The sequence below is a fragment of the Leishmania panamensis genome, assembly GCF_000755165.1.
Source record: "Leishmania panamensis strain MHOM/PA/94/PSC-1 chromosome 21 sequence".
NCBI lineage: Eukaryota > Euglenozoa > Kinetoplastea > Trypanosomatida > Trypanosomatidae > Leishmania > Leishmania panamensis.
The window spans coordinates 627,348-650,386 of record NC_025867.1 but is presented as its reverse complement, the minus strand read 5'-3'; the positions used below and the strand labels follow the sequence as shown (position 1 = coordinate 650,386).

At 57.5% G+C, this 23,039-nt stretch overlaps 6 protein-coding genes across 6 annotated transcripts, besides 2 other annotated features; all 6 read left to right on the top strand.

The window, feature by feature from the left end:
* Positions 1–159: 159 nt before the first annotated feature.
* Positions 160–1,635, top strand: LPMP_211830 (microtubule-binding protein, putative; the record flags this gene model as incomplete). The annotated part of the gene is made up of 1 exon (XM_010700666.1): positions 160–1,635. The coding sequence occupies one exon, from the start codon at positions 160–162 to the stop codon at positions 1,633–1,635; it is 1,476 nt and encodes a 491-aa protein (XP_010698968.1).
* A 1,591-nt stretch (positions 1,636–3,226) lies between these two features.
* On the top strand, positions 3,227–5,650 carry LPMP_211820 (NIMA-related kinase, putative; the record flags this gene model as incomplete). Its single annotated transcript, XM_010700665.1, has 1 exon — positions 3,227–5,650. One exon carries the CDS (start codon positions 3,227–3,229, stop codon positions 5,648–5,650), a length of 2,424 nt encoding a protein of 807 aa, XP_010698967.1.
* Positions 5,651–8,054: 2,404 nt separating this feature from the next.
* On the top strand, positions 8,055–9,662 carry LPMP_211810 (choline dehydrogenase, like protein; the record flags this gene model as incomplete). The annotated part of the gene is made up of 1 exon (XM_010700664.1): positions 8,055–9,662. The coding sequence occupies one exon, from the start codon at positions 8,055–8,057 to the stop codon at positions 9,660–9,662; it is 1,608 nt and encodes a 535-aa protein (XP_010698966.1).
* A 2,399-nt stretch (positions 9,663–12,061) lies between these two features.
* On the top strand, positions 12,062–13,078 carry LPMP_211800 (hypothetical protein; the record flags this gene model as incomplete). Its single annotated transcript, XM_010700663.1, has 1 exon — positions 12,062–13,078. The coding sequence occupies one exon, from the start codon at positions 12,062–12,064 to the stop codon at positions 13,076–13,078; it is 1,017 nt and encodes a 338-aa protein (XP_010698965.1).
* Positions 13,079–13,084: 6 nt separating this feature from the next.
* Positions 13,085–13,349: a repeat region.
* A 4,018-nt stretch (positions 13,350–17,367) lies between these two features.
* Positions 17,368–17,620: a repeat region.
* A 1,730-nt stretch (positions 17,621–19,350) lies between these two features.
* LPMP_211790 (hypothetical protein) lies at positions 19,351–20,256 on the top strand (the record flags this gene model as incomplete). Its single annotated transcript, XM_010700662.1, has 1 exon — positions 19,351–20,256. One exon carries the CDS (start codon positions 19,351–19,353, stop codon positions 20,254–20,256), a length of 906 nt encoding a protein of 301 aa, XP_010698964.1.
* Positions 20,257–20,873: 617 nt separating this feature from the next.
* LPMP_211780 (hypothetical protein) lies at positions 20,874–22,058 on the top strand (the record flags this gene model as incomplete). The annotated part of the gene is made up of 1 exon (XM_010700661.1): positions 20,874–22,058. The coding sequence occupies one exon, from the start codon at positions 20,874–20,876 to the stop codon at positions 22,056–22,058; it is 1,185 nt and encodes a 394-aa protein (XP_010698963.1).
* Between the last annotated feature and the right edge of the window lie 981 nt (positions 22,059–23,039).

Here is a 23,039-nt window from a genome sequence, read left to right as displayed (position 1 = left end):
CCAAGACCCACTCGCACTCTCATCCACGCCGAGAACAAAGAGCCGCGTCAAGTCGTTTCGTCGTCGCTCCTCTTCTTTATTTTGGCGCCATTTTGCTGTTGCTGCTGCACACACACACACCCACACACACACACATTGTCGTGTGTTGCCGAGGCACAGATGGAGGCCATTATTGAGAAGACGCAGAAGGAGCTGGGGGTGGTGATCCAGGCACCAAAGCTCACGGAAAAGCTGCTGAGCCGGCCACCATTCCGGTACATCCACGATATCGTCATGTCCGTCATGAGGGCGACTGGCTTTCCTGACGGCATCTTCAACGCCGATCAGCTGGACAGTAGCAAGGTAACCGATAAGAAGGCAAAGGTGCAGTTTCTGGAGAAGCTGATCGCTGCCGTCGAGGCAGCCACTGGCACCCCTATCGCCGCACGCCCCAGCAAGATCGTCGCCGGCGAAGAGGCCGAGAAGACAAACGAGTTATTCCAGCAACTCGCCAAGTGCGCTACGCTTTCGCCGGCGCAAAGGGAGTCAGCACTGCAAAAGGTGAAGAGCGGTGACAAACAAGTTGCTGCTGCGCCGTCGCCTGCGCTTTCCGCTCCTGCTGCAGCCGATGATCGTGCGTTGTCGTCCAATAAGGAGGTGACCCAAGCCAAAGCGGCGCTGCAGGGGTCCGAGGATGAACATATGAAGCGGCGCGGGGAGGAGCGCCGGCGACGCCACGAAGAGAAGAGGCGGGAAGCAGAGAGAGCAAAGGAGAAGACAGTGACAGAGTCGTCGAGCCGCACCAAGGAGGAGAGCAGCCAGGCCGCCGCGACCACTGCCTCCAGCGAGATAGAGCGACACCGTCACCGCGAGGATAAGAAGCGCGAGTCGGTGGACGCCGTTGACACCGCGACAACGAGTGCGCGTAAGGCGCCGCCGCGTCCGAAGCCGACGCACGAGGTTATCGAAGCGCAGAGAGCGGCGGCGGATGCGGCGCCGGCGGTCAGTGTCATTCGCGAAGGCAAGCGTGGCAAGGCAGATGTGGAGAGTGAGGACGATGAGAAAGCGGACTGGCAGAAGGTGGCGGAGCAGTATGAGGTGAAACCGGCAGCCCGGACCGCTGCCGTGGGCGAGGACGCCGAAGTGAAGGGTCTGCTTGGGCAGCAGGCACTGAAGGCGAAGCGGGATCAGGAGGCCGCTGCCCGCCGCGCTGAGGTGAGCAGTGACGGCGCCGCTCCTGCGGACGGCGGCATCATAATCCGTAGTAACAAGAACACCGCCTCCCGCGGCAGCGGTAGTCATGTACTCAGCGACGGCGACCTTAACCAGCTACGCGAGCAGCTGCAGCTTCTCACTAAGGCGTCAAACCCACTCGGCAAGTTCCTGGAGACCATTCACGACGACATTGATAGTATGACTCGCGAGCTGGAGATGTGGCGCAGCGAGTCCCGTAGCCAAGCTCTGGCTGCCGCGGAGGCTCGCCGGCAGACGGAGGAGACCCTGCAGGAGATCCACGCGAACTTGCAGAACTTAGAGGACGCCATCAGCGACCAGATGCTAAAAACAAACAACCTGCGGCAGACCATTCTCGCCAATGATGCGGCTATGGAAGCGATGACGAGGACCATCGTCAACCCGGACATCGCAGCACAGTAGAAGAGGGAGAGAACACCGCGCAAATCCGCATTTCCTACCTTCGTCAGTCTCAGTCTGTCTCTGCCTCCACCCTTCTGTGTGCGGTCTCCTGCGCAGTCCCCCCACCCCCCACCCCCCACGCCATGTTCGATCATGCGCGTGCTTTTCTCTCCTTTTCGTGCGCAAAATGTATAGAAGCGCTGCCAGCCAGCCACAAGTTTGCAGGAGGCGAGGCCAAGTAGGGCGGCGGTGATGGTGGCGCATGGGTGCACGTTCGTTGGGCGTGCGTATTGAGGTGTGCTTGCCCATGTGTTCGGTGTGTGGCGGAGACGCGGAGCGGTGCCACGTCTTTTCCCTCCGTCCTTCGTTTCTCTTCCGTGCTTACACGCATTCCCACCACTCCCTCCCACTTGCCAGTGCAGGATGCGCGTGCATCTGGACTTCTCTCCTCTCTCGGTAAAAGTGCTACCATCTTGATGTGCTTAACTCATGCTTTGCGCACCTTTCTTGATCTCGTCTTCCAAACACGCCATTCCGCGCTCTCATTGGACTACCGTCTTTCGCACCGGCCGACCTCAACTCTGTGCAGGTGCGCTCGTGTACCGTGGCGTTCACGCCCGCACCGCCGCGCTCGCCCTCAACACGCACGTACGCAATGGTGTGTGCGTCCGCCTGCGCGTAACACCCGGACGATTTCCGTCCTCTGTGTGCTGAAGAGGAGGAAAAAAAAGAGAGAAAACGAAGAACAGAAAAATATATAGAAGAGCCTATCACCGTCGTGCCCCCCACCCGCTGTCGCCTCACACTCAACACGGCCACTCTTCCTCTTTCTCCCTCTCCCCCTTATCTGGTTTCTCGTTTCTCCCCTCCCCTTTCCGAAGCCCATCTCACACAAACTCCCTACCCACACGCACACACACACACACGCACGCCCGCACGCACGTCCCTCGTTGCATGACGGCAGTGCATCGACACCGCTCGGGCGCGTATAAAAGCGAAAGAAAAACGAGGGAAAGGCGCGCAAAACAGCCCCCAAAAAGGGGATATCGAAGAACGGGGGCATCAATACGCCCCCCCTCTCCTCCCTCCCTCTCTCTTCCTCATCAACTTATCGTATGGCACAAGTACAACCACGACGAGGCGAGACCACCAAAATCGTTCGCTTAACGGCACGCAGACCACCTACTTGTGTGCGTGTGACCAGTGGACCACCTCGGTCAAAGGCGAAGAAGGTAGCACTAGTGCTAGTGGCGGGCGGGCCTAGCTCGCTGTCTCCCCCACCGCACCCGCATATTCACCACCACAACCCTACAGAGACCACGCGAAGGTCATCGATTCGACAGAGATTTGGGAGGCTGCAGGGAAAAGGCGAAGATCAGGGGAAAGAAGACTCACTCGACTGACACTCGTGAGCTCGAACGCACAGCATTGCCACCATTATAGCCGCTCACGATCAAATTTTTTATTTTCTTTTTCGTCCCCCTTTTCAGATCGTGTCTCCGCTGGCGTTGTCGACGTTGGTGTGCGTGCGTTATCATTTGATTCCTCGTCGTCGGCCAAGAGAGAGAGAGAGAGAGCACGCACACACGCACACGCCTACCCGCGAAAGCAGATGGAAAAGTACACGCAGGTGAAGGTGCTCGGCAAGGGCAGCTTTGGCTCTGCTTGGCTCATTCAGCGCAACGAGGATCACGCGCAGTTTGTGGCGAAAGAGGTACGGCTTGGCGGCTTGAAGCCGGCGGAGCGGGCGAGTGCGCAGAAGGAGATTGATATGCTGCGCACGCTGAACCACCCTAACATCACCCGCTACGTGGACCACTTTGAACACAAGGGCTCACTCTTCATTGTGATGGAGTATGCCAACGGCGGCGACCTGTACATGCGGATTAAACAGCAGCAGGGTCAGCTCTTCTCGGAGAAGGGGATTCTACAGTGCTTCTCGCAGATCTGCCTGGCGCTATCGTACATGCACGAGCACCGCATCCTTCACCGCGACCTCAAGACGCAGAACATCTTCTTGACGAAGGATGGCATTGTGAAGGTGGGCGACTTCGGCATCAGCACCGTGCTGCGCAACACATATGAGTTGAAGCATACAATCTGCGGCACACCCTACTATTTCTCGCCGGAACTATGTCTCAACAAGCCCTACAACAACAAGAGCGATGTATGGGCGCTGGGATGCGTCCTGTACGAGATGACCACCCTAAACCACGCCTTTGACGGCAACAACATGAAGGCGCTAGTGCAGAAAATTCTCAAAGGTGTGTACCCGCCGATTCATCCCATGTACTCGAGCAACCTCTCACGGCTCATCTCTGCCATGCTTCAGATTGATCCCCACAAGCGGCCCAACGTGTCGCAGGTGCTGGACCTCAGCTTCATTCGCGAGTCCTTGACAGGGCTACAGGAGGCGGTGCAAGGCGCACGCGTAGACCGCCGCTCTGTCGTGTCGGTCGAGGAGCGGGCACTCCTGCAAAAGGCCGCGGCCCGGCGCAAGGAAGAGTACCACCTGAAGGAACTGGAGGGCGCGGCAATGGTGGAGAAGGCGCAACAGCAGCAGCGGGCCATCCTCATGTTGCAGCAGCTCGAAGGCGAGGAGCGGCGGCGCAACTTAGTCGAGCAGCAGCGGCGGCTCCAGCGGCAGCAGGAGCTCGCCTTGCAGGAGCGCAAGCGTGCCCTAGACGAGCGAGTGCGCGAGCAGCGCAAGCTGCAAGGGCAGAAAGCTAAGGCAGACGCCAAGGCGCAGCGCCGCCGGGAGAAGCAATGGGACGACAACCTCAAGGAGCATGTGATGGAGGCGCAGCATCTCCCCGAGACTGAGGAGCAACAGCCTGACTCTGACCACCGCAGCCCTCCGCAGCTGCAACAGGAAGAGCTACAGAAACAGCAGGAGCAGTCTGCCGCAGAGGCGTACCGCGAGATGAGGCGGCAGGCTGCAGCAAACAAGCAGCGCTGTTATCAAGGCTCCTATTTTCCTGGCGGTGCGCCCTGCTCGCAGCAGCAGCAGCAGGACAAGCTCTTGTCACTGCCACTCGGTCAGCCGCTACCACCGCGTACCCCTCCCACGAGCAGTCATTACAGCTCGCGCAAGATGACATCAGAAGAACTGGAGGATGCGCGATCGCGGGCTTTTTGGCAGATGCGGCGCGAGGCTATCGATAACCGCAAGAAGATGCTCGGCCTCGATGACACGGGAATCGGCGAGTCACAGGCGACGGCGTCAACGGAGGCCGCGTCTGGCGCCTCGCCGGCGCCTTGGAATCGCACGAGTGCGCCATTCCTCGCAGTCCCTGCACCGCCGCAGCAGAGTACGCTGCTGCCACTGTCCCCACCAGCAGCGGCAGAAAAGTCGACCAATAAATCGGCGTCGCGCAAGGATAAGAGCACACCAGAGAGCAATGGTGCCCACGGCAACGACGTGCACAGGCCCCCATCGGCCCCGTCATCTGCCGTGTCGCTGCCTCTTGGCGCTGCTGCTGCTGCTGCTGCTGGTGCTGGCGTGCCGCAGGAGGTGCAGAAAAGCGTGACGCCGGACGGAGAAGAGGGGCTGCGTAACTTCTTGAACGGCGAGGCGGCGGCCACATCGCCGACAGAGGCCGAGGACCGCCAACGAGACGACGACTACCACGCGCTGGATACCGTCATTGGCGAGACGCTCAAGGCTGATCGCAACAAGACCTTCAAGGACGACTTCGAAGACGCCACGTTCGGTGAGGCGACGGACTCTAGCAAGCTGGTACTGGACGGTAAGACGTTCCACCTGCCGAATGTGAGCGCTACCGACCCGCTCATGCACCGCATCGAGTCCCTACGCATATTCCTCGAGAAAGAGATGGGGGAAGACGACCTCATCGCGTGCTACCGAGCCATGAACAACATCTCCGCCAGCGATGACGAGGTGATGCATCAGCTGCAGAGCGCGTTGCCACTGTCGAAGCAGCGCTTCATCCCCCTAGTCGCGCACCTTGTGGTGTGCGAAGACGCCTTCAACCGCCAGGGTGGTCCCTCCACCGCCTCCGCAATCGGGCTTTAAAGGGAGCGCGCGCCCGTACGTGCATGTGGACGAGTCTGTGCGTTGTTATGTCGTGTATATGTGTCCGTACACACCTGTGCACTGGAGGGTACTCCGCCAATCCGCATCTCCGCCCCCAGCGCGCATTCGGTCTCCTTTACCACCTTTGCCTCTTCCCTCTTCCCCGCTCCACTCATTCTTTCGGTAGGGTGTGTGTGGCGCTTTCCGTCCCGCGTCTTGTGTCTCCCCATCTCTCCAGGGTCTGCACTGCTCAGGCTCCCTCCTCCTCCTCCTCGCTGTGTGTGGCTCCTTGTATCGTGCAACATATATGCAGGTGTGCCCGGGTGTGTATGCGTCTCTGCTCGCTCGACGCAGGGGAGGTGCCTGAGGGGCAGATACAAGGGGGTGAATGGCAGACACTGAGAGCAGCGCCACCGTGGTTACACCGCAAGCGTGGATTTTCCATACGGTAGAGGACTAAGCGAGGGAGTGAGGCTGGGGCACGCATCCTGTCCCGGTGAGTAATGCAGACGATGGGGGGTCCAAAGAGGGGGAGGGGGCAAAGAAGTGGCAGGAAGAGGCGGAGGAGCGTCGCATCACGCGCTTCAGCTTTGATGTGCTTATTTTACGCGCCTATACCCCCCCCCTCTTTCTCCCTCCCCTCCGCATCACTGTGCACGTGCGTGTATGGTGGTGATGACAGGGATTTCATGCACACCCACACACAAATGTGCGTGGGTGTGGGTGTATATAAGATGTGATGTATGTATCCGTACATGTGCCTGCGTGTGTATCATTGCCATTGAGTGAGTCAGTGCGTGTAGCCCGGCGCAGATGCTCTTCGTGAGTTTGCTGCTTCGCTGCCGGAGGATCGCAACACTCTGCTTAATTTTGCTCTACTTCTGCTTTCTGCTCTCTGTGGTAGCTCTGGTGCAGGATGGCGGGCGTTAGTCCTCGCACGCGTGCTAGCATGTTTGCTTGTGGTTGCGTGCTACTTGGCACGCACGTACTCCGCTGCGCACGCCACAGAACGAGACCACTTCTGCCGTCATCCCCACTGTCATTCTCACCGTCTCCCTTCTCGCGTTTGTTTGTCTGTTTTCCACACCGTTTTGTCTCCTTTCTCCCCCGTGGTCGCTCTTCCCCCCTCCCCCTTTTTCTGTTTGCTCAGTTCTTCTCTCGTGTGTACCCCTCACCCCTCACCCCCCCATGTATGCTGTTATTCCCACGTGCCTGTGTGCGCCTGTGGGTTGCCTTGACCTTCGCTTCTTTCCTTTGTCGCAGTTTATCCCTCATCAGTCGAGCCCCTGTTTCTTGCCATACCCCTCCCCTTCCTTCGCCCTCCCCTCCTCCCGATACTTCCCTGCTTCTTCCCTTCATTCATGCTCGCCTCTGTGGTGGGGCGTGTTCGGCATGGGTGTCTGTGTGTCTCCTTCTCTGATGGCCGGTGACTCGTGTCGGAACAGTGGTATAGACATGAGGGAAACGTGATCCTCTTCCCCTGTAGCTCAGTACACACTAATGCCAACTCACATACGCACCCGTTGGCGCGCAACATCAACAGTATGTCCTCTTCGGCACTGTCATCGGCCTCCCCCATCACTGTTACACCCCACCTCCTCGACATCTCTCTCTCTCCCCACACCCATTGTCATTGCCTTCTCGTTTTTTTCTCTTTTATGGATGTCTGTGGAGCAGCATTCACGAACGCTTGAGTGCATAGTGGAAACAAAGTAAGAACCCGCAGTGCCGCTCTCTTCGTCTCCCCATAGCCGTGCTTCTGCTCACCAGTGCTCAACCCTGCACCAATCAAGTCCCCCTCACCCAATTAAGAGAGGCACAGATCATACCAGGGCGCAGAATCGACGTCGGTACGCCTGACGAGTTCTCGCATGTGTGCAAGAAACTTCTTGAAAACAGAAAACATCGTTGAAACGAGGGAAAAAAGGTGATGTCGACACGAGTCTGGTGACGCCGCAGCGCTGACATCCCCCCCTCTTCACTTCTTCGTTTCCCCCTCCTTCAACGCATTCCCTTAATACACCCACGCACGCCTCCCTGTAGCCGGGCTTTACGAGATTGCAGGCCCCAATAGGCCCAAGAAGATTTCCCTACTCAGGCACAGAGGGACAGTCACACGCGCCTACACTCCTTCATTAACTGGGAGATTTTGTGCGTGGGCTCCTACATCAGGTCTCGGCAAGCCGTGGCAGCTGTGGTCCCCGTGGGCACGGTCCGCTGCGCGCGTGACAGTGCGCGTGCTTACTCCTCCGTTAAAGGGTAGCGGGAAGCACCACAGCAATAGCGAGATAGCACTGGCGAGCCTCAACTCTGCTCCGTCGCTTTCTCTTCTTTGACCTACCACCACCTTTTCATCCTTTTTCTTCTTCCGTACCTCAACAGACCCACGTTTACCCTCCCGAAGATGCGTCGCTGGGTCACTAGCCTCGCCGGTGCTGCCGCGGACGTGGGCTCACTGACGTTTGACGTCATCGTGGTTGGCGGCGGCGCCAGCGGCTCCCTTATTGCCGGTCGACTGGCGATGGAGAACCTCAAGACACTCGTCATCGAGGAAGGCGCAGATATCCGCAAGTTCCCTGAGTGGTACCACACGCTCCCGGCCAGCACCATCGCCCACCGTGTGGCTCAGCGCGGCTTCGAAGCTAAGGACACGCTGACGACGCCGCAGCAGCATCCGGACGGTGTAACCAAGGCTCCGGTGTGGATTCCGACTCCGCGGGTTCTGGGCGGGCACGGTGTAATGGGTAGTCGTACGTGGAACCTCGGCGATGAGCGCGACTGGGAGGGGAGCCCGTGGAGCTTCCGCAATGACCTTCTGCCGCGTGTGCGCACCTTCGAAAACATGGAGGTGTTTGTGCCGCACCGCGGCAAGCGAGGGAAGTTCCTCATTTGCCGCCCGTCAAACTTCTCGCCGTACTTTAAGGCGTTCTGCGAAGCGGCATCGCAGGACGTGCCGCTCGTGAGTGAGTTCACACGCAAGGAGTTTCAGGTCGACTGCGGCTGCGGAAGGCCTGACACGTTCGTGGACCAGTCGCTGGGGGTGGCGAACACCACCCTGCAGCGGTACCTGCTCGGTACAATCAAGCTGAACCGCCCTGTTCGCGTGGAGTGTGGCGCCAAGGTGGTCGGTATCCGCGGCAGCGGTGGCAACAGGAACATCGCTGCCGGCATCTCTATGCGGCGTGCAGACGGCCAGCTGGTGGATGTGGAGAGCAGCCTTGTAGTGGTGAGTGCGGGTAGCATTGGCAGCGCGCGGCTGCTCACGGCGTCACGCGGCAGCGTCGATGTGAACGCTTCGGTTGGGAAGAACTTCTGGGATGTGCCGCAGGTGGTCTTGCAGTTCCACGTAAAGAACCGTGATAGCCACAACTGCTACCTAGACCCGCTTGTGTGCAAGGTGCTCTGGGCAGACCTTTGGTGCGGTCGGCCGCAGCTCAGCCTCCGCTCCAGCTGGGATGACCTCATTATGTACTGGTCCTCGACCGGGTCATCGACGCCAGATGTCGAGATCCATTTTCAGCCATTCACGCTTGCGAACGACGGAACCCAGCCGATGCCGAGCGAGCACGGCTGCCAGTTCGTTGTACGGCCCCTGCGGCCGCGCAGTCGCGGGCAGGTGAGTGCGAACGGCTCCCTTGACCCCAGCTACTTCAGTGAGGCCGGGGACCTTGCCACATTGCAGAAAGGCGTCGCGTATGTGAAGGACTGCCTCGTGAAGAAGACACCCTTCCTACCGATCATTGGCTCCCTCGCACACGAACGCTTTGAGTCATCCGGCATCAATGGCGGGAGCTGCTCTGGTGCAGTTGACCCGCAGAACTGTCGCCTCAGGGATGTGAAAAACGTGTACGTGTGCGATCATAGCATTCTGCCGAGCCCACTAACTGGCAGTACACTCCCCTACACGTTAGCACTGGCGGACCGCTTTGTGGACAAGCTGCTCCAGAAGTGCGATGTAAAGTGCAAGATGGAGGAGGGGCCCGATGAACGGGCAACGCGCATCGTCTATTAGGCGGCGTCTTGTGCGTTGTCGCGGCTTTCATGGCGCCTGGTGTTGCACAGTGTCGCAGTAGGAATCATTACGGCGGGGGTGAGGCTGACGCACTGCACGCGCTTGCTCTCGTTATCTCTGCTGATAGTGCGCATGTCTTCTGCTCGCCTGCGACCTGAGTCTCGCTTCCCGCGCGGTGTATGTTGATGCGCACCCGCCCGTGATGGTAAGCGTGCGTTTCTTAATGCACGTTGCTTCTCCTGCCCAATGAGTTTCACAGATGCTAGTCACGTGTGCATTGTGTATTTTATTGCGTCCCTGACACAATGTGCGTGTGTGTGCCTCCTCTCTCTCCCTTCTTGCAGATGACCCTCCAGGTTGACTTGTGTGTTTGCCGGGAAGGGCATCATTGTGTAATCTACGCTCCTGTTGTTGTTGTCGCGGTGATTTGTGGATGTGTGTGTGCTCCTCTGTCCGACGCACCGCAGATCACCTATCTCATTTCTGTTTGCTCTTCTTGTTCTCTTCGATGTTCCCGATGACGTGGGGGGAGGGGACACCCCAGCGCGTGGGGAGCCTGAGCCACGCCGAGAGTGGGGTACGGAGCCCAGGATTGCCGCGCGCTGAAGTGTCCATCAATCGACAGATAAAGGCGTGGTAGAGGAAGAGAAGACACGAAATGCACATATACTTCTCATCGAATAGTTTGGGGAGTGTTTGTGAGGGTGAGGGTTGCGTAAGAAAAGAGAAGGAGTTTGATTCCGACCCGCTCACTGTCAGGGAGGGGGGAGCAGCTTTGCTCTCTGCCTTGTCCTCCTGCGCCTCTCCGCCCTGTGCACTTGTTTGCACGGGATCATTTGCATCTTCTTATCGCTTGTCAACGATGTCGTTGCAGCGCACACACCCATAAACACGCCCACCCTCCCCCTCGTACATGGAGTAGAATGCAGCGAGAAACAATGCTGATGCGGCCCCTCTCTCTCTCTCTCTCCTCCCTCACTGACGTCCTCCTCTCTTTGCCCCCCCCCTCTCTCTCTTCTCACGCCCGTTTCGCGTGTTTCTCGCGCTGTCCGATTAAATACGCCACTCCCCCCTTTTTTATTCATCACCGCCCACTGAATTATTGGCACGGGTGGGTGTGCGTGTGACCCCCGTCCCGGCCACCGCTACCTTCTCACTCTTTCATCATCGTCATCACCGCTGTCAACGCACACGTCCGCGTACACTGGTCAGTCCCCACCCACTGCGCCTTCCCTCTCTTCGTCCCTACCCCACTCAACCAGCGTGCCACCCCCCCTCTCTCCACCTTTTCGTTTCTTCTGTTGGTAATTCTTGCCCGCCTAGCTCTGCTGGCACCCCCCGCCCTCTCCCCCGCTTTCTTCGACTCGCCAGGCCGCGAAAAGGCTCGTGTTTTTGATCTTTGCTTCCCACATATTTGCGTGGTGTCTTTTGAATCCCTTCCGTAAGCCGCAGACCGCCACCCCACGCACAGACCCCCGCACACACGACAAGGGTGCAATTTTCTCTCTCACTCGATTTTCTTGTGTCCTCAGCCCCCTCCTCTCTCACGTCCTCTTGGTTAGCGGGGGCAGGTACTTGTTTTGGTTGACCGTCGCGTTGGTGGTAGTACCACTACGACTGCTGCTTCAGCTGTGCTTCTAGTTGCGACGAGGCGTTAACGTAGCGAGAGGAAGAGCAGTTGTGTTGCCGTGTTGTCGCTCTTGTGCTGACAGGTGCGCTTGGGGCGCGTCTACAGGGATTATACGGTCGCCAACCCGCGCCTCACCCCTCTCCTTCTTTCTTCAACCCCCACCACCCCCACCACCCTCACTCCCCCCCGCGGACTCGCATTGCCGCCGCCAGCGCCGCCTTTTTTCACTTTGTTTCTTCTCTCCTTGTACCTCATCTGAGCCCCCTCTTCTTTCATTTGTGCGGCCTCTCCCCACCCCCACCCCTCTCTCGCGACTGCCCTTCGTTTTGTGTTTCACTGCTCCGACCTCTCAGCCCGCCTCCCACACTCCCCCTCTTTTTTGCCCCTTGCGTGTGCGCGTGTTTGTTCCTCCGCCTTCGCCCTCTTTTTTTTTTTCTTGAGAAGTGGGGGAAAAACAAACAAGCAAATTATGAAGTCAGCAAAGAAGACTCCAAGGGGGGAACGACACGGCCTTGTGCCGGCGACGACCACCGCCGCGGCCAAAAATACCACCAACGGCACGACCGACAATCATAGTCACGATGGCCACAACATTGCTGCGTCCCATCGCACCTCTGTTCCGCTGTTGGACGAAGAGAGTCTCAAGGCGAACCCCGCTAGCAACTCCAGTGGCACAGCAGGTGGTTTCACCCTAGTACCGCACAGCCACGATAGGCTGAAGGGCTTTGGGGCGACAATCCCTGGGTTGACGCCTAGTCAGCCACACAACATGGAGAGTAACCACATCTACACGATGCTGCAGCAGCAACAGGCGGTAGCCGTGGCCGCAGCTCAGTTGGAGCAAGCGTATAACCAGACCTGCTACATGCTGCAGCAGTGCTCGCATAATGCGCTTCTCACGGTACTCATGTCGCTGCTGACTGACTACCCCACTACCCTAGTCCAGCCAATACGCATGCGAGTGGAGCAGGTGTTGGCACATCAGATGTCTCCGGCCGCCCCGGGACGTGTGATGGTGTCAGGTCGAAGGGTAAGTGACTTCGTGCCGAACAGCAGCGCCGCGCCGTGGACACCGTCAAGCATGCGTGGCAGCGCCGCCCCAACCCCCACGGCGAACAGCACCACCCCCAGTCACCGTCGCGGTAGGGGCCACAAAGGTAAAGAGGAGGAACAGGAAATGTGCAGCATACACAACAACTTGCGGGCGATTAAGCACCTCCAGCTAAATGTCTCCACGGGACTGTACGAGTGCATCCACGGCTTTCACTGCCTTGTGGACGGTCCGGCTGGCGCATCTCCAAAGCGGGCAACCACAACCCTTGCGGTGTCTCCCTCAGTTCCTATCTCCCGCACCAACGACCCCGCTTCGCCTGTCGAAAGCCAACCGTTCGTCTCACCCCCTACCGTCGTCGCCCCGGCTTCTGCGGAGTCGCGCTTCAGCGTGTCGGAGGTTGAGGCACTGCGGATGTTGGGGTACTCTCTTCCGAACACCAGCCCCGACCAACCGCAGCCACACCTCGCCTATGATTCGTCTCGCCCACAGTCAACACTGCAGCAGTCCCACCAGCCGTTTTCGCACACATCGCTGCACAGCTCAGGCCTCGGCCTTAGTGGCCCCAGCCCCCACGACCCCGAGAGCGCACAGCTCGGCAATGGGGGCGGGTTCACGGTGATCAGCGGCGATCGGTCCAGCACTGGTACCTCGCCACTCGACCCTCGGCTTAACATGGACATACCCTCACTCGAGTACCTCCTGCAGAGCGTGCGCGATATCGATGATGACTAGAGGGCCTTTTTTCCAATGCTTTCATTCTCTGCCGTACAGCATGAGTTCAGTCCCACCCTAGCCCCGGCCCGTCACAAGCCCACCACGTGACGCGCAGCAGCGGTGGACACGCGCTACAGCAATGCCGACCCAGTGGCCCAGAGTACGGCCCCTGCCTCGAGCGCTGCCCACCCCCACGCCCGCTCCACAGGTCGCCTCACAGCCGCCCCCATCATGCCGGTCGCCACCCGGTGCACCTTTCGGCGTGGCTCAGGCTTCCCACGTCATCAGGGTGACTTCACGAGGCTGAACAGAGAGAAAATTAACACATCTATAGAGAGAGATGTGTGTGTACCGGGGATGGGGCGATAGCAGCACAGACACGCGGAGATACAACTCACGTACAACCAGAGGCACCTCACAGAGACGTACATCATGTGTGCGTTGTCTTCTCCCACTCTCGCTGCTAAACTCTCTTCCGCATGGGGAGGGTGGGGAATGGCGTGATCGCGTGCCCTTCTGGGCTTTCCGTTTAGTGTTGTGGTGTTGTCCACTCTTGGTTAGCACGCTGGATGTGCTTCGCTTTCCTTCTTTCGCCATCCCTTCTACTTCCTGTTTGTCAATGGATGATGTCCTCTACAGCAATGTCATGCAAGTCCCTCCCCCTCCCTCATTTGATAAAATGAAGCCCACACACATACATACACACAAGCCCACCAACGCGCATGCCGACTCGTTTCGCGTTTTGCTTTATCTTTCCCGCATTAATGTAGTATGTATGAGTGTGCTCTGCCGCTTTCTTCCCTCTTTCGCTCGTTTGGCTCTCTTTCCTCCCCTCACCACGCCTCCTCTTTTGAACGCACTTTGTCATCGATGTACCCACTCACGGCTATTTCTCTTTGTAGCCTCGCTTTTCTCGTATGCTCCTCGGTGCGTGGCTGTGTGTATGTGTGTGTAGTACACTGGTCTCAGCTCTCTTCTCGTTTTCGCTGGTTATATTTTGATTTCGTGTGGCGTACCACTCTGCTTTTCCCTGTTCTCTGCCTCGCTCGCTCATTCTCACTCCCCCAGTCATTTACTCAGTTGGTCGCCAGGTTGGACTCGCACAGGCACGTACTCTTTCAGTTGTTAGCTTTGGTCCTTCTCGCTGCCTCTCTTTCATTCTCTACGCCTGTGTGGGGGTCTCTTTCCCCAAGCCCTCCCTGCCCGGCTGGGAGTGTCGCGTGTTGTATCTGCAGCTGAAGGGCGTCTGGGTGAGCAGAGGGAGGAAGCGCTAGCAGTGTGAGGGAGTAACGGAGAGAAGAGAGAAAGCAGCAGTGGTACCATCTGTACCTGGTCGTACAGGACTGTGGATAGCAACGTGTGTCGTACGCCCTGGTGCACTCACTCACGGGACCTGCCGTGTCTTCTCTACTGCGCCAATCTCCCCCCCCCCTTATGACGTGCCTTGTCACTTTTCCACGTCGCTCATCTCACTAGGCGCTCTTACACGCTCACTACGCTGTCGTCACCGTTGTGCGCGTGTTGCTCGTGATTGTCTCTCTCTCTTTATGGTTTTCGTCTCTCTCTCTCTCTCTTTCCTTGGGACGCGCTTCGCTTCTTGACTTCTCTCCTTTCTTTTTCCTCACGCTCGCGTGTTGTTGTTGTCGCCATGTTGCGGTCGACCGGTCGGGTGGTTGTCTAGGCCGGCTTCGTATGCGCTGGTGTCCACGACTGTTCTCTCCTCCCCCCTACCCCCGTTCTCTTCCATCCGCCTTTTTTTCTGTGGTGGTTTATTTGCCTCTCTCGTATGCAAGCCAAGCGCTAAGAGAGAACGATATCGATTACACCAGAGAGAGGCAATACATACCGGGAGGAAGGTGTTCGCCTCCCTCCTCTCCCACACGCACACACACTCTCTCCTTGCTGCTGCTGTTGCTCATCTTCTTCATCTCGTTTTCTGTGGCGGACACTCGTTGCACTTTCTCCCTCCTTACTCTCCACTGTCACGGGGTGGATCGAGAGAAGTTTTTCCGTGCGACGTTTCTGCAGCCGGGAAGAGGGAGCGAAAGGAACCGGCAGAGAGAGTGTGTGTGTAACGCACGAGCACCCTCATGTGCGGTGGAAGAAATGTGAAGAAGAAAAGAGAGCCCGGGAAGGGGTGGTGTGTCTCTCGCGCACATGCTTTGTCTCTCCTCCATTTGCTTTTCTTTGTGTGTGTGTGTGTGTGGGTGTGTGCCTGTATCAACGTGAGCGTGAGCAGAGTCGTCATCATGTACAGTTAAACAGACAAGGGATGCAAGAGGGGTGGAAAGAGCACCCCAGCACTCGAGCCCTCACGCACGGCAGGCACACACGTTCCCAACAGGTGTTCCCTCTTATACACCAGTGGGCGTACATTAGGCTACGCTGATGTAAAAAAGGGGGGAGGGGGGCGGAAGAGGGCAGCCGTCGGTGAATAATTAAATGAAACTGGATTCCCCCCTCCTCGCCGTTTCGTTCGTTCGTTCTTGGTCATACAAAGGTTGCTCTCTCTCTCTCTCTCGTTATTAGAAGGAGCTGCAAGCGCCTCCAAGGAAAGCTGAGTGGGCAAGAAACATGGAGGCGCAGACACGCATGAAGGCACACCAATAGGTGCCCACACATTCATGCACACGCACACGCACACGCCCACGCACCGCTCCCCCCCTCCCCCTCTCTTTTCTCTTTTCGTGCGACCCGCAGCGTCACGGGCGCAGGGCTGGCTGAGGGACGGGCTAGGGGATAAAGGGGAGAAGAGGGGGACTGTCGGTGCTTGATGCTTCCCTTGCCCTTTTCTTCGGCCTTTCATTTTCTCTCTGATCCTCCTGATGCTTCAGTGCAAGCTTGCATCCCGCGCGTCTGTGTGTATGTGGAGGGAGGGGGAGGAGTGACCTTTGTGGGCAAGTATTAGCCGCCCCGCCCTATTCTCCTCCTTTCCCAAGCGCTTCCCCCCCATTTCTCCTTTTCTTCCCGCCTTCTCTAGGCCTTGATGTATGATCGTCTGTCACCCCCCTCCCCCCTCCCCCCTCCGGAGGGGCGGGGAGGCTCTACTTTCCCCAGGGCGTCCCTTTCAGCATTTTTGTCCCTGCAAAACGGGTAAACGGGCGCATGCGAATGTGTGTCCCCTTTTTTCCCGCTCTTTTTTATCTTCCTCTGTATAGAAGCTTCGGTGTGTGTGTGTGTGTGTCTGTGTGGCGTTCACTCCTTCTCGACGTCGGTGTTCGTTCGTTTTCAGTTACAGTGCCATCGAACCATTTCTCGTTTCGCGTTTGTTGACCAGTCTCTCTCTCTCTCTCTCGTAGATGTTCTCACAGTCTCTCTTTAATTCTGCTGATTCATGTTCATCAATTCACATCATGTACCTCTGCGAGCCCGAGTACACTTTTTTGTGCGCTGCCTGTACGTGCATGTTCTGGGCCGGTTGTTTGTGTCCGTTGTTTATGTACGTTCGCTGTGTTGATATTCTGTCACCGCCCCCCCTCCTCTGTCACCGCCGCTGAAAAAGTGATTCACCATCCCTCACTCCTTGTTTTCCTTCGTTATTTGCCTTCTACACTCTCATTTTCGTCTTCGTTCTGTTATGCTCTTTCCACGTGCGTTTAATGTCCGAGTGACGTGCGTGTGTGCGTATGTGCATGTCTGTGTATATATGTATGCCTATTTCTCTCTCTCAGTTTGTGTGTGTATGTGTGCGTGTGTGTGTGTGTGTGTGTGGTTGAGGTCAGCGTCTGTCACCCTCTTATTCGGCGGTGAAAGGCACACCTCCTGCCACCGTCACCTCATCACCTCAGCAGCATGCTTGCATTCGGTGTGTATGATTACCATCGCCAAGTTTTCTTCGTTGGCAGTCTTGTTGTGTCTGTATGTAGTTTCTGTCATTGCTGTGGTTCTCACCGGATCGTTTCGTCTCCGCCCCCTTCTTGCCACTCGTTGTCGTCTTTCCTCTTCCTTTCTCTCTCTCTGTCCTCATGTTGGTCGAGATTATGAAGGGACCTTCGCTCGCTCTCTCAGTTCCTGTGCCTTTTTATATATTGGTGTTGTGTGGCTGGTGTACCTGTACTTGCGGCTCTCTCTGCGTAACAAGTGATTCATGCACACCTGCTCCCTTTCTCTTGTTTGCGCCGATTGGTAAAGCGCTTCTTTGCGTCTTGCTCTCTGTTGCCCTTTCTCACTGCTTCCTCGTTCGTATGTTGTGTCTCGTGGGCTTGTGCGAGAGTGCACAACTCCTTCTCCGCCCCCCCCCTTCTCTCTCGCTGTCTTCATAACTACTCTTTTTTTTTTAGTTTTGCTTTGCCGGCATCACGGTGATGCCGGCCGCCTCAGCACGTGGCATCAGGCACCAGCACCTGCACTGTGCGAGGAAGCCAGGCAGGCTGCCCTCAGGTACGGTTGCGGGCTCGTGGTCTCGGTGGAGAGGTCTGGGCTGGCGCAGTGCCCAAGAGGCATGCAGTGCTGATCACGCGAGTACTAGCTCACCACAAATTCTTGTTGCAGTGGCATTGCAAAATGGATCTAAACGACACGGAGCAATGTTGCCGGGCCCGGTTCCTTGGCATAGCCGCGTAAGTGCAACCGAAGCACGTGAACTGTGGTTGTGTGTGCGTGCGCATAGTTGTCGATTAACTCATGTCAGAATAACGCGGTGAGGGAAAAAAAAAGTTACACCTTTGGAGCTTGTCTTTCGGTTTAGTGCTGTGGTGTCTCTCCTTCACCTCACTCATACGTTTTCCTGTGCCCCTCTCTCCCTCTGCATCACCTTAACGATCATCAACACCCCCTCCTCCACCTCCACCTCCCCTCCTCTCCTCTCCCCCCACTCGCCTGCCTTTTTGTTCTGTCGCTCATCGCAGTTGCTGACTTACGTTGTTAATGCAAACGACCCCCACCGCCTCTGCCCTTGTCCATATTTCCTCCCTTTTTTCTGTTTTCCTCTTCTCCCTCTCAGCGTCTGTGTGTGTGTGTGTGTGTGTGTGTGTGTGTGTGTGTGCGTGGGTGGGAGGGTGCGTGGGTGGGTGAGCGAAGGGGTGATGGCATGGTTGTTCTCGCCATGTAGTTCTGTTGTGTGTAGGCGGCATGGTTGTTCCAACTCGCTGAAGTCGTCCTTTCTTTTGTTGTTACCTTCGTGCTTACCGTTTACTCCCCCTCTTCCTCTTCTCTCTCTAAGCGTGCGTGCGTGTGCGTGTGTGTGTGTGTGCCATCGTTGGTGTGTTTCTGGTTTTTCTTTTCAGTTGGCTGTGTCTTCGTTTCCCTTTCTCTCTCTCTCTGCGCGCGCGCGCGGAAAGGCAGGGCCCGGGCGTATTTCTACCTGCGCCATCGGAGAGGAGGAGGAGGAAGAAGAGGGGGGAGAGGAGGGCACGCGGTGCCTTCCCACTGCCCCTCTCTCATCTTTTGCCTTTGCTTGGCCTTTAAGGAATAAAAATACCACAAAGCGCCGCATGTAAGACCCGAGCACACGCGCAAAGCATGAAAACACAAGGCAAGAGGGAAAGAGCGGAAGTTGTCTACATCGTCAAGGCGTGAATGAGCCGGGAGATGGGGATCTGCTGTGCCCCACCTACCCACCACACGCACAGGCACTGACGTACATGCGCATACAGAGTCTTCAAGCAACCTGCGTGTGTGCAACCGCGACGGGCCCTCCTCATCTTTCCTCCTCTCAGTCGCTTAGCGTAGTTGAGTCATGAGGTGCGCATGTGTTCATGCCTGCCTGTGCGGGTGTCGAGCGGCGCTTTACCGCCCTCTTCCCAGTGATTCTTCTTGCTACACAGATCTTCACGCGTGCTTTCTAATCAGGAGAAAGGGCCCATTCAATGTGCTTTGATGCATGTATTCCTGTCTCTGAATCTGAACCTCCTGCTACGAGGAGGAGAAGCCGCCAATGGTGGCCAACTGCACCCACGTTCTCTCCAACATACGTTCTCTGCCCCCCTCCTCTCTTCTCTTCTCTCGCTCTCCTGGGACGTCTTTGTGCCGATTATATATCCTCCGACAGTCCTCTTTCTTTTTCCTCCCCCATCGCGAAGACCTCCACTATGCCACCGACTGCGGCGGCGGCGGCACCGGCAACGGTGTTTGCCCGGTATCCAGCAGCCCTCGCGTTGCCCACTGCGGATCCAAACGCCCTCGCCGTGGAGACGATGTTGCGCTTTGCGGAAGTGCGCTGCAGCCGCGCCGACGCTCGGCTTGGAGACCTTTCCTTGACAATATCGCCGGCAGCTCCTTTGTCCTCTGCAGCTGCCGCGACTAACAGCACCGGGGCAGCCAACCCGAGGTCGGAGGTGTGTGCGGGTCTGATGCGTTGTCTCAAGCGCATTGGTAGTGAGGATGCCTTTGAGCCCGTGCCAAGCACCTGCGCTGCAACAGTCCTGTGCGTCGAAGTACTGACGGTGCAGTGTCTCTTTCCTGCCTTTCTCTTCTTCACCCACTTTGACCCTGCTCTCTACAAGGCGACGATGCGCAAGAGCGTCGAGCCCAAAGTGGCGAGCTTCTGGGAGGGGATACGGGGCACGTATCGCGAGCACATTTTGAGGGCGAACCCGTTCTTTTACTCTGGCACCCCCGCTGCCGAGGTGCCGGATGGGAAGCTTTCCTTGACGGCCCTCTCCAAGCTCAAGGAGGTGGGCAGGGAAGTGGACAAGGCCTTTGCCGTGCTGGAATCTTTACGGAAGGCCACGGTCTCAGCGAGTGTCACAACAGACGACATGTTCTTTTTAGGCACCTCAAGGCCAACGCATGTCGATGCGCTCGTGTACGCTGCTGCGTCGAGCTTCGTACACGCCGATCTAAGTGAGGCCTCCGCGGGCGTCAGGGTCCACCAGCGACGGGTGCAGGATGCATGCCCAGCACTTCTCGAGTACGTGGAGCGGGTGCATCACCAGTTCTTTGAGGCAGACAGCGGGGCGTACTGCCTGAAGCCGCGCGAGGCGGCAGCAGAGGTGGACCCGAATGTGGTCTTGGCGAAGGAAGTGGAACAGCAGTACCGCAGTGGGCGACTGCAGACGCTTTGGTGGACGGGTGTGTTTGCCAGTGTTTACTTCTTCATGGTGAACGCGGACATGTTAGTGGCACTGCTGGAGAGGGCTGAGGAGGCCGAGGAGGCGGCGGCGATGGAAGTCGCGGCCGCTGATGAGGCAAACCAGCAGAGCTCGACGTCGTCGTCTTCAGATCGATTGCACGAGCCACAGGGGCTGCAGCTCTGATTCGACCATTCTCGCCTACCGTTTCTTCGCTCGGTGCACAGACTCTCTTACCCCCCCCCCTCTCCCAGTTGATGGCCAAACCTAGCCGCTCGATGATCGACTGTTGCTTTGCTTCTTGCAGTAGGAGGTGCATGCGCACGTGTGCGTCTGTGTTTGTGTGTCATTGCCCACAGCGTAGTTTATCGTTATTGGGGAGGAGAGAGAGTGTGTGTGTCGTATCGTATCGTATCGTATCGTACTGCATTGCACAGCGCATTCGCGTGTGTGTTTGTATGCACTGCCGTCTCGCAGGCGACAACGTCATCTTTTGCCCGCCCTTTTTGCCTCAATTCACCCTCAGTGGCTCGTTCTCTCTCACTTCCTGCCCACATTCCCCCTAACCCTGACGCGCACACACACACACACACGCACACACACACACACACACCACACACCATCATCTTTAAACACTACCGCTACTCTGGTACTTCTCGGCCCCTCCCCTGCTCTTCTTCTTCCGCTTCATAGTGGATCAACTCACACCCCACTTTCGGATTCGATACCGTGTCTTACTCTTCACGTTGTACATCCCCGTGTATTTACTTTGCACTCTCTTCCTCATCCCAGCCAGCACAATCATGCAAGGAACGTGGGGCGTTCTCAAGAGGAACTGCGTGAACTTCATCCCTGGACTGGCACTGTTCGCCAGCCAGTCTCGCGAGGCTTTCACAACGTGGATGAAGATCTACAACCGCGGCTACCAGTACGGCCCTCAGGATTTCTACGAGCAGGCCGAGGTGTATACCCCAGACTACTGGAAGCGCGGCCATTCTCAGGACAAGAACATGTGGGTGGACATGAAGCTTAGCGAGGAGGTGTCGCAGAAGGAGTTGGCCCAGCTCATGCATTACAAGCTGGACCTCTGGCGCATGGCGCATGGCCTTGGCGTTGGCCTGTTCCTCGGCGGCTACGCGCTCATCCCGGCTTTCTTCTGGCTGTCGAGCGACACTTTTTCCCCGTCTTGCTTCTGCAAGACTGAGGAGGAAAAGAAGGCCTGGCGTGAGGCACAGGACATGTACCGCTACCGCAGCGCCCCATCCTACATCATGGACACCAAGTGGCACTTCGACTTCCACGCGTACCCGTGGAACCCAACGCAGGAGCGCGCCTGGGACGACCTGTTTGAGAAGAACAATGTGCGCCGCGACCCCAAAGTGCTGCGCCCGGCCGCTGAGATGTACGACGGGTTTCTGCAGTTCTACCAGATCCGCCGAAAGTCGCTTCGCCACCTCGCCCGCAGCATGAACTTCCCCACCTTCCCGCTGCTGAGCCGCACGTGTGCCAGCACGCGCGTGAAGGACTACTGGAACCTGGCGTGGAATGAGGACTACATGGTGATCACGCAGAAACTGCACAGCCAGATGTCGGACGAAGACCTTCAGGACTATGCCTGGCGCCGCTTCCTAGCCCCGTACGACAAGAACCTTTCGCGCGAGGAGCTCATGACGCGCGTCAATGACTACCATGAGTTCCTTGGCCACAAGTTTGTGGAGGAAGGCAAGGCTCCGAACCTGATCATCTTGACCAACTACGTGCTCGGCTACTACAATGACCCGGCGTATCTCGTGGAGGACATTTCTGCGCTGGATGGTAACGACTTCGAGTACATGGCGCATTACGGCAAGGACGCCTTCCTGCGCCGTCTCGAGTTCGAGAACGGCCCGCTGCGTGATCAGGTCGAGGCTCACACGCAGAAGCTAATCGCCGATCGCGCGGCTGCTGCGGCGAAGGCGGCGACTAAAGCACCTCAGGTGACGGCGTAGAGGAAGTGAGAGGGACGAAAAGGGCAGGCAATGCGTTACGGCTTGGGACGTCTTGCGTGGCAAGCATCCGTGGCAACGAGAGGAGGAGGCATCAACGAGGGCTGCAAAGGGTCCTGAAAGCTACGAGGCGACTGTGACAAGCCCCGAGGGTGGGGGCGGAGATGCTCCCATTTTGGCTTATCCGCCATGCCGCGCGCGCTTTCTCTCTTTATTTCCCCCACTCCGCCTCTTCCGTAGCGCATGCCCCTACAAAGGATGGTCGCCTTGTCGTTCAGGGTTGCCGCCGGCACCCTCCCCCCTCTCACTTTGCTGCGGGAGAGCGAGTGTGTGTCTGTGCTTCATTCGAATGTCTATGTTGGCTCTTCGTCATTCTCTGTCTCTGGTTCGACTCCTTGGCTGTTCAGCTGTGTGTGTGCGTGTGCGCGTGTGTTCTCTTGTCTGTCGGTTGGTTAGTTCTCTAGGAAGTAGGCTATAACGGAAAAAAAATTGACTTTGAGCTCTTTGGGTGTGCCAGTGTGTGGCCCCTCTCCCCCTTCCCCCTGTCTGACTCACGCGTGCCGACCCACACACCCTACACACCCCGACATTGACACCCACGCACCTTCTCACGTGTCACTCTTCTCGCTATCGCTGTTTTTCGCGGTTCTCCCCCATCCCTCTTTGTTCTTGTCTACCCGCGTCGCCAGAGATGATGTTTTGTTGGTCTACACACACACACACACGCTTACGCAGCTCTGAGAGCGCAAAAGGGGAAAGGCTGGAGATGACGGCTTTTTCAGGGGAGGGTGTGTGTGGTCTCAGCATCACGTGACTGCTTTCACCGTCTTTCTTCCTCTGATCCACCTTGTTGTTTCGGTTTCATCCCTGCCGCGGCGAGAGTACCCTGTGTGCGTGCATGTGTGTGTGTGTGTGTGTGTGATCAATGTGCAATGTGCTTGCGAGCGGTGTTGGTGTGCGCGTTTAATGTCGTGGAAAGGTTGT